At 33.3% G+C, this 18,469-nt stretch overlaps 1 protein-coding gene across 10 annotated transcripts in view; it reads right to left on the bottom strand.

The window, feature by feature from the left end:
- AHI1 (Abelson helper integration site 1) overlaps window positions 1-18,469 on the bottom strand; it is a 195,030-nt gene that overhangs the window by 162,425 nt on the left and 14,136 nt on the right. For all 10 annotated transcript variants that reach the window (XM_063096473.1, XM_063096474.1, XM_063096479.1 and 7 more), the window contains 5 exons: window positions 13,364-13,917; window positions 10,871-11,049; window positions 4,936-5,155; window positions 3,757-3,949; window positions 1,437-1,532 (listed from right to left, as the gene is read on the bottom strand). In XM_063096473.1, the coding sequence (XP_062952543.1) occupies window positions 1,437-1,532; window positions 3,757-3,949; window positions 4,936-5,155; window positions 10,871-11,049; window positions 13,364-13,917 (1,242 nt within the window). The remainder of the gene's footprint in view (window positions 1-1,436; window positions 1,533-3,756; window positions 3,950-4,935; window positions 5,156-10,870; window positions 11,050-13,363; window positions 13,918-18,469) is intronic.

Genomic DNA, 18,469 nt, shown 5'->3' on the forward strand with positions numbered 1-18,469 from the left:
GGTGGTTTTAGATGGTACATCAGATAAAGTGATTCCTAAGGCCACTCTCAAATTATTTCCTCACCACAGCCAATCTGGCTGCCATTCCCCAGTCCACATACATCTCTTGTAAAGCCTCTCTCTCTAACTCCCAGTGTGCATTAAATGCCTCAACTGGGTTTTCAAAGCATCTACTCTAAAGCAAATAATCAAGTGAGTAGTACATTTATACAGAAACTGAATTGGAGGGCAAGTATAATGTCTTTTTTATTTATAAATTCTCTATATTTAGAAGAGTGGCTTGCATTTCATAGACACGTGTTCAATGTTTGTTGAATGGATGTATGCAGAAATGGAATGGTTTTTATAAGAGTACAATATAAGCTAATTACTCAAGACTTCACAGTTCAAATTTATGTTTAAGTCAGAAATGAAGGATACCAGGAATAAAAGATAATTATAAAATTAAATTTTTCTTTTTTGACACCAGTCTATGTCTTTCATCTCTGCTGATACATCCTAGTCAAAGACACCATCATTTTGTAGCTAGACTACTATAAGAATTTTTAAATTTGATCTTCCAGTATCTCCATTTACTCTCTCTAATCCATTCTCCACATAGCAGAGTAATCTTTCTAAAACATAAATCAGATTGTTTTATCCTTTTGTTTAGAATCCTATAATGGCTTCCCATTGCTCTTTAAAATTCTATAATGGGTTCCTGTTGCTATAATGGCTTAGAAAACCCTGTGTAATCAAGACCCTATCGACCTCAGCAACCTCTTCATGCACCGTTCTTCCCCTCAGTCTCTGTCCTCTAATCTCAGTGGCCTTCTTTTGGTAATCTGAGTATACCTGGTTCCCTCCAACATCGGGGTCTTTGCATATATTTACCCTCTACCTAGACCTCTTCTTTCCCACTGCCACTACATGGCTAATGCTCAGGTTAAATATCTCTTTCTTAAGAAAACTTTCCCTGACCCCACAGAAACAAAAAACCCTTGTTTTCATCATCTACCTCATTACTCTTCAAAGTTATTTATAAAAACTAATTAAATGATAAATTGTATAATCAGTTGTTTTATGTTTGTTTTTCTTGCTAAAATATGAAGTCCATGAGGTCAAGGAATTTGTCTTGTTCACTGACTAGAACAGTGGCTGGCACAAAGGGGCCTAATTAATATTTGCTGAACTGAATAAATAAATGATGGCACAGCTATGTGTCTTTTTCAATGCTAAATCCTCAGAGCCAAATAGTGTAACTGGCATACACCAGGCACTCAATAAATACTTAAGAATCGGAATGACCATCACCAGAGCTTTAGTTAATAACCCTTCACCACTACAATCTTACAATAGATCATAACTCCTTAAATGAGACCAAACTGATTTGGGAAAAAGCAGCCAATCAGATTTAAAGATTACTTTAAAGTGTTTAACATGGATAAAAAACATACCTTAAGAAAGGCCCAGGCAATTTTCCGAAAGCCACATTCTTGGTTTTGAATCTCTGAGTTACTCTTAATTTCATCCATGCTTAAGAAATCAAGAATCTGTAAATTAATTCAAAAAATTACTTCACAGAATACCAGACTACATAAAATTTAATATTTTCTAATAAATTATTAAAATTTAAAAAATCATTCATATACCTCAAACGTTTCCCTTATAGAGAAAAAATTTTTATCTCATTGCATTTGCCTTAATGTTAACACATCTAGTTAATAAGTGTCCAATTTTTAACCACTTTATCTTTATAAATAAATCTTTTATTAAGATTTATTTCAAATCCAAGGCAAAGTATTAACTACCTCAAATATAGTCTAGGCACAAATATACCAGGCACAGAATTCTTAAGTTTTGATCATTTTTTATTCATCAGAGCAGACTTCAAAGGATTGTTTGTTTAAACAACGTGTGGCCCTATTTCTGGGTTGTTGCTTGGATTACCTTCCTGAAGTTGGGGGTTTACTCTTTGGAAATCTGTTGTAATTAGGCTTCTCAAGAGTTTCTTTCATACTTCCATCCTGACTGGATGTTAAAGTTTATGGATTTGCAAATAACCTGCCACAGAGACTGTCTATGTGCTTATCAAAAGCTCAGTTGAAATAACAAATCTTTATAGAAGACTGCTTAAAAATAAAATGAACTCCATTCACCCCTCATAGTTAAGTGCTTACATCTTTTTTCAGATATAATACACGTTCAGAGAAAAAACACTGACAATATAGAAAAATACATAAGCAAAGTAAAAACAACTTGTAATCCAGACCCATAGATAATCACCATTAACATCTGTTTTATATATATCTAAACCTTTTTCTGTGCATTCTTACATGTATGTATGGGACTACAAATCCAATACATGCTATTTCACAAACTATTTTCATATAATACATGTCAATATATACACACGTCAATACATCTCTTCATGTCAATACATACACATGTATGTATTGTCATGTTAATGGCTGCCTAGTATTCTTCTGTACTATAAATACCATAAATTTAATAAAAACCATAATTTATTTAACCAAATCTCTTACTGACTGAAATTTAGGTTCTTTTATGTCCCTAAAATTTTTGCTATTATAAACAGTGCTGAAATAGATATCCTTGCACATACATTTTTGTGTACTGGTCATTTTTTTCTTAGCATAAATATCTAGAAGCGGAATAATGGTATTAAAGACTTCTGATAGACATTATCAAGTTGTCCTCAATAAACCCTTAAGTTGAAATTAAAAAGTAGCTGTATAGGCAATAACACATTATTTTAAAACTTAAGCAATCGAAAGTGTTTATAATCCAACAATCTCTTGTTCTTAAATCTTTTAATGCTAAAATGAATATTAAAAAAACTTTAAAATAGATAACAAATGACAAATTTCTATGACAAAGAAAAAGTTCTTTTGATACAAATTATATCACTTCTTGAAAAATCACAGCTTTATGAAATCACACACAACACTGTCATCAATGTAAAAGGTGGAATATTTGTATCGTAACATATGTAAATAACTTGAAAGTCAAGGACATAAAAACAAGTAACTCTACAAAATGAATTACCAGCTCTGATGAAGTTCTCATGCTAAAATTCTCCATCTTGTTTAAACTAGAAGGGATGCTTTCTCTATTTCCATTTGCTTATGGAGAGAACATGAGACAGAGTAAAGAAATGCCGTATTTTAGGTTTAATCTATCTTCAAATACAAATTACATACACTTAAAATTGGAGTAACTTTGGGAAAATCATTTATACTCCAAACCTTGATTTCCTTTTCAGTAAAAAAAAATTAGAATAACAAGTCAGCTCAAAGGCCTTCTTCTCCATAAAGCTTTCCCTCACTGCTCTGATACTCCACTAACCCTTTATATGTAAGAAGCTCTACATCATTTCTGGTTATATATTACAATGTGTGAGTCAACTGATCTGTGCATGTTTACCTTTATTTATTCAGGTAGTACACATACTTTTAGGGAGTTTGATACAGTATAGATTAGATTCATCACTTCAGTTATAGTCATGGGGTTGTTATAAGAATTAAATGCTATAGAGGTCAAATGGCTAACTGCTGACTCTAGTAGCAAATATGCTATCACTGTTGTGAAAAAGGGCCTCTCACTTATACCCACAGCATATTACAAACACTAAATCCTAGAGATTAAATTCCCACACTACTTTGTTGCATTATTGAACTATTAGAAATAATAGCTTACATTTGTGCTATTAAATATTAACTAAAATTTAGTTTAAATTGCTTATTCAATTCATACCTCAAAGAACAGGATGACTTTAGGACTCTCATCAAAATCTTGAAGCAAATAGGGAAAATTTTCATTAAATATAATTTGTTCTTCCCACTCTGGAAGTCTTGATTTTAACTGTTTAAAATCATATGGCTGGGTCATAATAGGGAGAATATAATCCACACTCTCTTTTTCATAGTAAGATGAAACAGGCCGTTCACTGTTCAAAAAAAGATACTTCCATCAACATAATTCATCATGATAATTTTGAAAGTGGAAAAAAAAAATACATAGTGTACAAGTGAGGCAACCAGAAATAATGAATAGCCATAATGATACGGAAAAAAACTTATTTTGATTGTCCACCTAGAAAATTATAAATTTTATGAGACTTACAAGTAGTAGTGCCTATCACCTTGTGATATTCTATCATTGGTTTCACAGAATTATTTTATTACAAAAATACAAAATGAAAGGTATGATTACACTTTCATCACACAGAGCCAGAATAAAGTAATTTCTTCAGAATTTTAAATGAGTTTGTGATGAAACAGTATAGATTTATTTACATAAAAAAGTGAGCACAAGATTGTAAACCTTTGAGCTGTCATATTTCCTTTCTATGCCTTAAGACAACTGAATAAGTGAACGACCCTTTTTTTTGGACAATCTTCATGCTTCTCACCCTTGCCATCTTTCCAAGCAAATTTTGAATTCTAGCACAATCATTGATTTTACTGTACTTTTTATTTGGGCCTTCAAGCATGTATTAACTATAGAAGTAATCTTAGAAAAAAATTCAAGATTCATTTACCCCACTTGAAGCCCAGGTAACATATTAATTTCCAAAGAAAAATATGAGGCTCAACAACTAAAGCACTTACAGTGCAATAGAAGATGATTCACAGTGCAAGTTTTATGCTATAAATTAGTCATTAAGCTTGGTAGAAGCTCTCTACCACTTAAAATGAATTACTCCAATCCACTTAAAATTAAGTAATGAACTAACAGATGTTCTCCATTTCTTTTACAAAACATATTGATCAATGTCAGTGGTTGATGAACACCTACAACTAGTAGACTTTTTTTTAATACAAAGCCATAGCTCTATTCCCACTGACTTTCAATTACCAACGGCAGAAAAGAGGATTTCTATTGCAGACAGAGTGAATTTCAAGGGTTAGCTGTGCAATTAAAAAAAATTACCTATCATCTTTCTTCACATATTGACCAGTATTCTCATCAACCACATGAATTTTTACCATCGGGTGAGAAATCATAAAATCTGACTTAAGTCGGTCAGTTCGGTGAATATAAACTCCCAGGACAAGGTCATCTTCAAGCAAACATTTGGGATAAACTGGACTATCTCGGCTTGTTATTTCATGAACACCATCACCAGCAATGTCTTCACTGTCATCTGAAACTAAATTCACAAAAGAAAATCAATGTTCTAATTAACTGTTTCCATACTTGGGTTTACATATAACCTAATCTTTATGATCTAAACTATTTCACTGTGTTAACAAAGGAACTTCAAGACAAAAGAAAAAAAAAAAGCCAAACAGCAGCAGACCACACTATGAGAGTAAAATACTACATTTATGAATGCACTAAAATAGGGTAAGAAATATTAATTTTTTTTCCCCTAACAAGAACCAACAAATGAGAGTCAAAGATAAAAAAAAGTAATTTCATTTAGGTATTTTCTAAGTGGAATATATATAACTCAAATCATTTTTAACTGAAATTTCTGCTTCTGGGTAGGATACAGATCAAGGCTTTGGATAAAAACAATTGGAAAAAGCCAAATAAATGACAAAACCCTTTTCTATTTTTCCCTTCTGTTACCTCTACCCTGTCCTACAAAACCTTTATTTTAAAGGCATCAGAAAATTATCACCGTCTATTAGACGGACTAAAATTCCAGAGAAGTACAATCAGTCAGAGGTAAGCTGATGGACTAGAAGCTGTTTTTGTCTGTAAGACATTTGCTGACTCAGGATGTGGAGCTGAGGATCATAGTTTGGCCCAGGCGGAAGGTCACTGCTAAAAGAAAAAGAAACCAGCAAAACTTTTAGTGGTTCCATGGGACTAAAGTGATAAAACTGGAGACTTGAGGAGCCTCAAACACATGGAGATTTTCCTCACAAAACTGAATTCTGAGGCTATTGAGAGACTAAAAAGGTAGTGAAAACACTTGTCAGCTAGAAGACCATGACCCTGACCCAGCAGGGGAACGGACCCTAAACAAAACAGGCAAATTTAAAGCCCTAGAGGATGTAGTAAATTTACACTGAGGATCTATAGCCACTTTTCACCTTGGTTCACTTCCTAATTCTAGGTGTAGTTAGACATTAAGAATCCAGACGTGACCCCAGGAAGAAGGCCACTACTAGGGGACATAGAACCAGCAGAAACTTTATCATTCACATGGTCTGGAAGGACAAAATTGGAGAATTGAGGGGCCTCAAGCATATGGCCAGTTTTCTCCTCAAGACATTTGCTAAATTATAAAGCTGCATGGGGCAAAAGGCAAAAAGGGCTAAGCTGAAAAGCACTGATGGACAAAACTGAATCACCCGTAATCTATTAAGGCTGAAGAGACAAATACCTGCCAGGCTCTCAATTTGCAACACCTGGAAGGCCACAGCCTAGGAACAGGTCAAATCATAGGTACAGTCTCACCAAAACTACAATCTAGCCCTGACCTAGCTCAATTCCTGACTGTCTGAAATCAGCTGCCCACCCTACCTGCCTAAGAGAGGAAAGGGGAAAACCCTCTCTAATGGAAGATAAAATCATCTGGGACCTCTAGAATTCTATACACAATGTCCAGTATATAATAAAAAGTTACCGGACATAAAAGAGGCAAGACCATATCACCAATAATCAAGAGAAAGAATAGACAACAGAAACAGACCCGCACATACCACATTGAATTTAGCATATAAGGACTTTAAAATAACTGTGATTAATATACTCAAGAAAATAAAGAAAAACATAGGCAAAACAGTTTTACCCAGAGGAATGGAAATCATCAAGTCAAAGGTATACCTGTTCCCCAATGTTCATCGCAGCACTCTTTACAATAGCCAAGAGTTGGAACCAGCCCAAATGCCCATCATCAGATGAGTGGATACGGAAAATGTGGTACATCTACACAATGGAATACTACTCAGCTATAAAAACGAATGAAATACTGCCATTTGTAACAACATGGATGGATCTTGAGAGAATTATATTAAGTGAAACAAGTCAGGCACAGAAAGAGAAATACCACATGTTCTCACTTATTGGTGGGAGCTAAAAATTAATATATAATTCACACACACACACACACACACACACAAAAAAAAAACCGGGGGTGGGGGGGTGGGAAGAAGATACAACAACCACAATTACTTGAAGTTGATACGACAAGCAAACAGAAAGGACATTGTTGGGGGGAGGGGGGAAGGGAGGAGGGAGGGAGGTTTTGGTGATGGGCAACAATAATCAGCCACAACGTATATCGACAAAATAAAATTAAAAAAAAAAAAAAAGTTTTAAAAATGGAGATTTTTCTACAGAGAATTGGAATCCATAAAAAAATTCTAGAACTGAAAACACAATATCTGAAATTATGAAATCAACAGATGTATCTTAGCATAAGGGACACAAAGGAAGACAAGATTGGTGAACCGGAAGGTCAATATAAATATCCAAACTGAAGCATAATGAAAAAGAAAGCATAGAGAAAGAGAATATAAGAAACATGTGGACATACTCAAAAGAACTAGTGTATGTGAAATTATAATCTAGAAAAAAGAGGAGAGAATGATAAAGAAGCCATATTCAAAGAAATAAGTGAACAAGAATTTTCCACAAGTGATAAACAATATCAACCAATGGACTCTATGCAGGATAAAGTCTAACAAAACCCTATTAGGCAAATCATGATAAAACACTGAAACCATCCAGAGAAAAAAAGACATATTCCCTTCAAAGGGACAGAAATAAGACTGCAGCTGGGAACAGAAATGATGGAAGCCAGAAGACTATTGAATGATTTCTTTAAAGTACTAAAAGAAAATAGCTTGCAACCTAAAAATCTATACTAGCAAATATCATTCAAAAATGAAGGAAAAGTAAAGTCATTTTAAACACAACAAAATCTGAGGGAATCAGCAGGTCTTCACTAAGAGAAATACTAAAAGGAGTTCAAGCTGATGAAAAGTGGAAAATTGGAAATTCATTAAGGGTAAATTTTGGGGTGAAAATAAATGAACATAAACTGGATAAAATGGTAACTGTTAACACAAGAGGTCTTCAAAAAACTCAGGGAAAAATTTGTATTATCTTGTAATTCAATTTTCCCACACACTTTTTGAAGTACCCTAGTATATGAGAAGTTAAAATACACATAGAACTAAGATGCATGACAAAAAGAACCGATAAGGTGGGAGAGGGATAAATGGAATTAAACTATTCTAATGTTCTAGCAGTCTTGGGGAAGTGTACTCTATTGGGGAATTAACTTGTATTAAATTATAATAAGCCAAGAATAAACTTAATGCTCTTCAGTGTAATGATTAAAAATAGTAAACTAATGTATAATTAACAGGCTAATAGGAAAAAAAAATTTAAATACTTGAATAACTCAAAATAAGACAAGGAGAAAAAGGAAAATAAAATAGGTGGATCAGACAAAAAACAGATAATACACATAATACAAGGTCAGAAAGTCTGCAAACAAGAGAATGGAGAAAAATGCATTATGCAAATTCAAATCACAAGTAGACTTTAAGAGAAAATGAATGATTAGAGATAAAGGACATAGCATAATGATAAAAGTGTCAATTTGACAGAAGATATAACAAATATACATATATTCAATAATACAGCTTCAAAATATATAAAGATTGACAGAAATATAAAGAAAAATAAACCCACAATCATAGTGGGAATTTTAACACCCCTGTGAATAGCTGACAGAACAGCAGTCCAAAAAAAAATCAGTGATGACCTGAATATAATTAAACTTGATCTAACAGACACAACACATAGGACACTGCACTCAATAACATCAGAATTTACATTTTTTCCAAGTCCACATGGAATATTTACCAAAACTGACTATAAAAAGGTCATACGAAAGCCTCAATAAACTGAAAAGATTAAAATCATTTACAATGTTCTCTGACAACAATGGAAGACAGAAACCAGTAACAAAAAGATAACTAGAAAATTAACTGCTGCCTGAAACTAAGCAACATACTTTTAAATAATATATGATCAAATATACTAAAATGGAAATTAGAAATTATTTTTTACTAAGTGATAATGAAGATACAGAATATCAAAAACTTGTGGGACACAGCGACAGAATTTCTTAGATGAAAATTTAAAGTCTTAAAGGCATATAAAAGACAGACTGAAATCTTTCTTATAAAATCTACCTTATAAAGGTAGAAATAAACAGCAAATAAAACCCAAAGAAAGTAGAAAGTAATATACATAGGAGAAGAAATCACAAAAACAGTATACAAATATACAATAGAGAAAATCAAAGCTAAAGGTCGGTTCTTTGAAAAGATTCATAAAATAGAAATCCTGATACTGACAAATAAATTGGGGAAAAATAAACTATCAATATCATGAATGAAGAAACAGAAAATCCTTTCAGATGCTATAGACATTCGAAATTTGAAAATCTGGATTAACTAGACATATTTCTAAAAAAAATATAGTTTATCAAAGGTGAGAGAAGAAACAGAAAATATGAAGAGTCTGGTATTTACTAAAGAAACTAACTCTGATTAAAAATTCTTCCTGCAAAGAAAATCTCAGCCTAAAAGGCTTTATCAGTAAATTCTTCCAAACATTTATGGAAGAAATAGCACCCATCTATACATTTATAAAAAGAAAGGGGTAAAATTTATATGATTATGTTGATAAATAGAGAAAAAGCACTGGACAAAATTCAATATCCATTCATGACAAAAAATTAAACCATTGGAGAAGGGATACAAAGTAACTGCTTTAATCTGATGAAGGGTATTTACAAAAAAATGGGCAAACATCACCTTCAATGGTGAAATAATGGAAGCTTTCCCTCAAGGCTGGTAAGAGAAGGATATCTGTTATAGCCACTTCTATTTAACACTACAATGGAAGTCCTAGCCAGCTTATCAAGAGCAAGAAGAAGGAATAAGGCATAACAGTGAGTTAAAAAATTCATGCACAGAGAATCATATTTATGATTCTATTCATATTAAAGTATAAAAATAGGCATAAATAAACTGTATTAGATAGGCAGGGTAGTGGTTACTCCCATAGAACAGCAAACTGAAAGGGGACTTAAGCGGGGGCACTGGGTGCTAATGATGTTCTGTTTCCTAATTTAGACATTGATTTTATAAATATGTTCAGTTTGTGAAAATTCTTTAAGCAGTACATTTATGATATGTATACTTTCTATATTATACTATGCTTCAACAGAAGTTTTTAAAAATATAACTATAGCAATCACAAGACATCAATTGCATCCTTCAATAAATAAGTGCCATAAATTCTAAAACTGCCTATTTTAGTCCCAATTTTTGGCCAATTAAATAGAAACTGAAAAGTAAAAAAGGATGTAATAAGTAGGAAAAAGGCAAGAATAAATAAAGACAAATAAGTAAGAAATGAGAAAAGGGGAAGATAGCAACAGGTAAAAAAGGAAAGTTGGAAAAGGAGAGAAGCTGAATTAAGTTGAGGATTGGGAGATACCACATTTGACAGAGGGATGCAGCCCTAATATCACTGGGTTGACAATTTATAGCTTCCAATAACTGAGTCTTAATCGACGAAAGGCTCTAAACTTAACAGTTTAAAGAAGAATTTGTCTATGCCACAACAGCAACTACAAGGTCAATATCATTCTAGAGTGGAATTAAGTAAAGAATTAGAGATGACTCAAGTAATACAAACTCATCACAGAGACCCACGGTTACAAATAAATCAATGTTTAAGTCTGAGGATTCTAAAAACAAGTACCAAATATTCCATATTAGGTTGTTTTCAATTATATTCTTTAGTTTTAAGGACTAAATTTCCTAGAATCAAGTTATTTCTACCAAGGCACACAATTTTTCATTTAATGTGGCTAACAAACCTGCTTTAGCCTTTTTCGTTTTTTTTGGTTTGGATTTCATATTATCTTGCATATTGTCTTCTACATTTTGTTCCACTGAGCTTATTTCATCATCTTGATGAGAATCCAAAGTAAGTGTTCCAACCAGAGACTCCTTCTTTTGTTTACTTTCAACTGTGTCATCAGAGATGGTCAATGCACTGAAAATATAATCCATGTACAAGCCATTACAAATATATTATTACGATAATTATTATTCATGGTGCAATAGAGTGAACAGTAAATGGAGGCAAGGATAATCCTAAAATCAGTATTATTTTCTGCTGGGAGATGCATATATTTTCTTATAGACTAAAATGGTTAGCTGTTAAACTAGGTATCATAGGTATTATTTTATACTTGGTGAGGAGTTACATATCCCATAAACCAATTTAAACCGAGCTCTAAACCCCAGCAAAAACTGAAATTGTACTTCATGCAATGGATCTGTGTTTATGTAGGTCTGATCAATGCATCCTCACCCTGGTGCCAAGTAAATGATTAATGAACAAATTTATAAATTTTTTAATTTAAAAGCAAAATAAAAAGTGTTCTAGGTTTGTTCTGTTTTCAAAAGGCTTCAGGTATACAACTTTTGATTTCTAGGTAAAATTAATTCCTTGTATTTTCCAGTGGCTGGTGTGTCACTACATTTTCAAAAAGCTATTATTGAAATTAAAATCTGCATGACATGAACCAGTAAATGGTAAGGGGTAGCAGCCCAGAAGCATACTCGCTTAAAGAGAAGCCAGCCTATTTGTTTGTAACTTATAAAGTAAAAAAATCTGGACTTAAATAATAAAAAATTAACATCTAATATATTTAGTCATCTCTCAAAAAATGGGTTGAGAAATGAAAAAACTAGAGAAATATTTCAAATTAGTCATTCCAGAAAGCCATTCTATTTATCACACCACCAAATACCATTTAAGGAGAACAGCTATCCTTTGCATGTCACTGTCATTTAAACTAAAAATTCAGGAACTAATCCTATTTTACATTCACTATGGCTTAGCAGTCCATCACAAATGTGGTAGCTGTGAGAAGGCAGATTTATCATACAGTGTGGTAAGCAGCCTCTAAGATGACCCCTACTGATCCCTGCCTCTTGACATTCACATCTTTGTATAATCCCCTTCCCTTTGAGTGTGGGCTGGACCTAGTGACCTACTTCTAATGACAGAATATGGCAAAAGTTTTAAGTGCCACTTCTAGGATTAGGTTCCAAAAGGACAATGACTTCTGTTTAGCTCTCACTCTCTGGGAACGCTTGCCCTGGGAAGGCAAGTGGCTATGTGAGAAACCCACATGGAGAGGTCCATTTGGCAAGGAATTGATGTCTCTGGCCAAAAACCAGTCAGGACCTGGGACCTGCCAGCTGCTACTAGAGTGAGCTTAGAAGTGGATCTTTTGAGGCATTCTAACAGCTATGTCACTTGGCAGATCCTCCCCAGTCAAGGCTTGAGATGACTTCAGCCCTGGCTAACATCCTGACCGCAGCCTATGAGAGACCCTGTGAAAGAATCAGAGGCATCGAGCTAAGTCGCTCCCAGATTCCTTACCCACAGAAACTGTGAGAAAATAAATGTTTGTTGTTCTAACATCTCCTAATGTTAAATAACTAATTACTAATTAACTAATTACAGCAACAGATAACTAATACATATACCAACATGTCCCTTCCCCCTAACATTTGCCTTGTCTTTGTTACTACTGGTAGTCTAGCTTTTGATAGAGAGGAAATTATTTTTAGCTGAGGGCTTCAGGGGAAGTTGGCCAAGAAACAATCACATATAGAATGTTCCCACTTCAAACTATTTCTCTAAATGAGGACTGCAGTGAAGAATTAATTATGGCAGTTAAAAGACTTTTTTTTTTAATCTTATTGTTTTTTCCAAGGAGAGAACATATCAATAGGAATATACTCACAGAAACCCATATCATATGTATAAGCATATACACACAAGCACTGCATACAGAAAAAGACTAGAAGAATACCAAAATACTAATAGTTATTATCTTTGGATGGTTGTTCTGCAGTGAGCAAATGTTATTTGCATAATAAGGAAAAAAGCTATATTCTTATATCCAAACATACATTTATAGCTCAAAAAAGGGAAAGTAATTTAGTTTCTATTATTTTAAAAGCAGACGTAATGGAGTAGGTAAGGGTAGAGACTCTAGCTAGACTGCCGAGGTTCTGGCTCAGCCTCTTTCATTTCCTAATTAGCAAAACAGGATGATATTACTTTTTCCTCATAGGGTTTTTATAGGAAACAAATGAGTTAATTCTTGTAAAGCATCTAGTATATATAGTAAGGTGCTATGAAAAGGTTAGCTCTCATTATCTGAGTGGCAATGTCTTCAAAGAAAGACTAAGAATTTTCTTTTTTAATCTACGTACAGACACCACTCAAAATCTGAAAATAATAGTGTTTTTTAGAAAGGACATTTTAATTTATCAATGTGAAGTACCTTGTTTCAGCTTTAGACAGGACTGGAACTTTCTTTTTCTTCTTTTTTCTTTTTTCACTGCTCACTTTGTCATCATGCAATAAAGTATCCGAGGGAAAGAAAGTCAACTGTTCTTTCAGTTTCTTTCTTATTTTCTTCTTAATCTCCTTTGCCATTTCTTCAGCTACTTGGAGCTGATATACCTGCATCAGTTCTTCCTCTTCTAAATCATTATTTTCTCTTCCCTCATTTGCCTTCTCATTTTTCTGATGTTCAACACCTGGCTGTGACTTTGTTCGTGCTTTCTGATGTGCAGAATCCACCTTCTCAGGAGTTTCCAGTTCCATTTCTTGTGCACTCACCTGGAGAACTGTCTTTATAACCTTTTTATTTGGCTTTCCCTGCTTGTCTTCCTCTACGTAAGCATTGTCATTTGGATTTTCAGTTGCTGACTGTGTACTCCTCAGTTTGTTTTTAGTGACTCGCATGCCCTTCTCTGGGTTATTAGTGTTAGTAGCACTTACATCATCACCTTTAGTTTCTTTAATTTTCTGAAGATTGCTTCTAATGTCAAGCTAGGGAAAAAAGACACAATAATAAAGTTTCAGCTAAGCCAAGTTCAGTTATATAAACACAATGATTAATGTTCAACAATGTGAAATACTGGGAAGATTCATTTTCTACTTGGACAGTGATACTATTCTAGAGCATTTGATGAGCACTCTCCTAGTTTATGCTCCCAGAATTAGATTAGTAATCTCGGAATATAACTTCAGATTAAATGAGGAAATTAACGTGGGAAAAAGTACTTAAGGACTTTTCAGAAGCAAATTAATTGCTCAAATCTCAAGTACCATTTTCCTCACTGGCAGAATGATCCACATTCTAATCTAATTAAGAGATAATTGAGAAATTGCTAAAAGAGACACGGAGTATAAAACATTTTGGGCTCCCCCATAGAAAACACACACACGTCATTTATCCTGCTTCATAATTACACTTTAAAATGAAAAGTCTACAGCTCTAAGATTACCCTGAAAATAGTCCAAATATCTCACTATATTAAATGCTGCAAAAATTAAATCAAATGATGAATTAAGCACATACCTGTACCTCTTTCCCCAATCCAAATTATGTGAGAGATATTGTGAGATAATTATGTGAGAGATAAAAAAAAAATCAACAAAAGCCTGAAAATCTAAAGGGAATATTACTAGTAGTAAAATAAATATTTTAAGAAATTCCTCAAGGATTAAAAAAATAGGCAGGTTAGATTTATTAAGAAACTACCAGAGAAAACCACAGTCTATAGGAAAAGACTTCTCAACAGATAAGGGTGCTTCTGGAGAAGCCATAAGAATCCAAGTCAAGTAATATAAAAGAAAAGGAGGGGATAAGCCTGAGGATGACCAACTGAGGAGCTGGGATAGAAACTGCCCCGACCTCCATTTGTGTTAAGTGGTGAACTTCACCCAGGGGATTAAGCAGCTGAGCACAGAGAGAAAGGGCAGCAGCATGCTTGAGGTAGATACAACCCGCACAAATAGAAGCAAACTATGCTTTTTAAAAAACAACAACAACAACAAACAGGCAAGAGAAGAGAGATTCTCAAATATAAAGATAACTAGAGAACTAAAAACTAACACCCCCAGAAGAAAGTAGCACAATAAAGGACAGCATACCAGATCCAACAGAACAGAAAAATGAACACCAAAGAAAAGAGCATAAACAAAATAAAAATTTTAAATGATAATTAATATTAATAAAGAAATCCAAAAGCATACTGGATGAAAAAGAAACAACTGCAGATGTTAGAAATAAAATTTTGAGTGACTGAAATAAAAGCTTAACAGATGAACTGAAAAATAGAATGGACAAATACCAAAGTTCTACAAGATGAAGCCAACATCAAAATGAAGAATTCTCCCAGAAATGGATGAGCTTACCAATGAACACTGAGGTTCAATTTTGAAATTTCCTACCTTTAAATGTAGTTAGAAAATATCCAAAATATGCAAACAGGAAATGAAAAAGTGCTGAAAGAACTAATATCACAATATATATCCAATGTTTTACAATCTCGAAGACTCTTTTCCTCCACTATTTCCAAATTCTATTCTTCAGGGGTTAAATTACAAAGCCATATCATCCAGAAATACATTCCCTAATCAAATGTATGAAAATCTCACTCTTTTAAAAAAGTTGGCTTATTTTTACATATTCTGTTTTAGACGCAATATATGCTTAATTAAATATAAAAAATTTAAGAGAAAAAAAATCCATAAACAACCAAAAAAGAAGACCCAAAGCTCAACCTTGGTTGCCTCATACAAAGAAAAGTACTGCTAAATTTTTTGGAAATTTCATTTTCTTTCTACGAATATAGTCTTACCTCAATAACCTTCAACTTCCATTATGTTACAATAGGGCATATGAAAAGATTTGAAAAATGAAGCCTTGGGAAAGTTAATCAGATGAGGCTCAGTTTTTGATTTACTTTGTTACATCAATCTGTCAGCCTTTATACTAATAACATTAATTTTATATGACTTTATATTTGTTATTAATTTGTATTTTTCTTTGCTTCTTAAATACTGCAATAAATACAATTCCCAGAGTATCTCTGGCAGCATTCCATACATTTCATAGCATTATACTGATGATATTTTCAATATTTTTTAAATAGCCTGTTTTTGTGATTTGGTTTTCTTTTTCCCTCTAACAGCTTTATGGGATAAATTTCCAAGTAGTTTATAAATTCTAAACTTTTGTTTTTAATTTCTACTATTGTATTACAGTAAAAAAACAAAAGGCTGCTTTATGGAATTTAATAGTTTCATGGATTAGATTATGATTGAATTTTGAAATATCCTAAATAAATTTGCTCATGTTTTTATTATAACTTTGCCCATCCTTTTATTTTTAACTTCTATGCATCATTTAGATTTTTTTTTTTTTTGGTCTAGATTGCCTACTTTTAAAATCAGCTTTATTGATATATAACTTTATTGATATATAATACAATTCACCAATTTTAAATGTATAATTAAAAGAATTCTGGCAAATGTACGCAGTCATGTGAAAACCACCATAATCATGGTGTTAAACATTTCCATATTTCTATTATCACACTGTTCTTTTACAAATTTGACCCCCTTCCCCTCCATGCTCTGGCACCACTCAACCACTGATCTGCTTTCTATCACTATAGCTTTGCCTTGTCTACAATTTCATATTAATGGAATTATACTGTATATAGCCTTTTGTGTTTGGTTTCCTTCACTTGGCATTAAGCTTCTGAGATTCATCCAAGTTGATACATTTATACTACTTTATTCTTTTTTATTACTGAGCAGTATTCTATAGTATACTTACATATGCTACATTTTGTTTCTCCATATACCAATTAATGAACACTGGAGTTATTTCCAGTTTTGCACTGTTATGTTTTCATTTCTCTTGGATAAATACCCACAAGTGGAAATGCTGTGTTATACGGTAAGTAGATGTTTATCTTCTTAAATAACTTCCAAACAGCTTCCCAAAGTGGCTATAATTTTGCACTTCAACGAGCAGTGTAGTTACCTGACACCCTCGTCAGCACTTAATATTGTCAATTTTTGTTTTTTAGCTATACTAATAGGTATGTAATGGTATTTCAGTACTGTTTTAAATTGCATTTCCCTAATTACTAACGACATGGAGAATCTTTACACGTGCTTATTTGTCATCCATATCTCTTCTTTGGTTCAAATCTTTTGCCCATTTTTATTGGGTTGTTTGCTTTCACATCACTGAGCTGTTAAGAGTTCTTAAAATGTTCTAGTGACAACACTTTATCAGATGGTGCTCTGCAAATATTTTCTCCCAAACTAATAGCTTATTTTTCATTTTCCTACCAATGTTTTTTTTTTTTTTTTAAATAAATTTCAGTACTTTAAAGATGTCACTTTATTGTCTTCTGGATTACATAGTTTCTGGTGAGAAATGTTTTTTTTCTTTTTTTTAATTTTATTTTGTCGATATACATTGTGGCTGATTATTGTTGCCCATCACCAAAACCTCCCTCCCTCCTCCCTCTCCCCCAACAATGTCCTTTCTGTTTGCTTGTCGTATCAACTTCAAGTAATTGTAGTTGTTATATCTTCTCCCTCCCCCCCCCCAGGTTTTTTTTGTGTGTGTGTGTGTGTGTGTGAATTTATATATTAATTTTTAGCTCCTACCAATAAGTGAGGACATGTGGTATTTCTCTTTCTGTGCCTGACTCGTTTCACTTAATATAATTCTCTCAAGGTCCATCCATGTTGTTGCAAATGGCAGTATTTCATTCGTTTTTATAGCTGAGTAGTATTCTATTGTGTAGATGTACCACATTTTCCGTATCCACTCATCCGATGATAGACATTTGGGCTAGTTCCAACTCTTAGCTATTGTAAAGAGTGCTGCGATGAACATTGGGGAACAGGTATACCTTCGACTTGATGATTTCCTTTCCTCTAGGTATATTCCCAGCAGTGGGATAGCTAGGTCATATGGTAGATCTATCTGCAATTGTTTGAAGAACCTCCATACCATTTTCCATAGAGGCTGCACCATTTTTCAGTCCCACCAACAATGTATGAGAGTTCCTTTTTCTCTGCAACCTCGCCAGCATTTATTGTTCAGAATCTTTTGGATTTTAGCCATCCTAACTGGGGTTAGATGGTATCTCAGTGTGGTTTTGATTTGCATTTCCTGGATGCTGAGTGATGTTGAGCATTTTTTCATATGTCTGTTGGCCATTTGTATATCTTCCTTAGAGAAATGCCTACTTAGCTCTTTTGCCCATTTTTTAATTGGGTTGCTTGTTTTCTTCTTGTAAAGTTGTTTGAGTTCCTTATATATTCTGGATATTAATCCTTTGTCAGATGTATATTTTGCAAATATTTTCTCCCACTCTGTTGGTTGTCTTTTAACTCCGTTAATTGTTTCTTTTGCTGTGCAGAAGCTTTTTAGTTTGATATAATCCCATTTGTTTATTTTTCCTTTGGTTGCCCGTGCTTTTGGGGTCGTATTCATGAAGTCTGTGTCCAGTCCTATTTCCTGAAGTGTTTCTCCTATGTTTTCTTTAAGAAGTTTTATTGTTTC

Source organism: Cynocephalus volans, chromosome 5, assembly GCF_027409185.1.
Source record: "Cynocephalus volans isolate mCynVol1 chromosome 5, mCynVol1.pri, whole genome shotgun sequence".
Classification (NCBI taxonomy): Eukaryota; Metazoa; Chordata; class Mammalia; order Dermoptera; family Cynocephalidae; genus Cynocephalus; species Cynocephalus volans.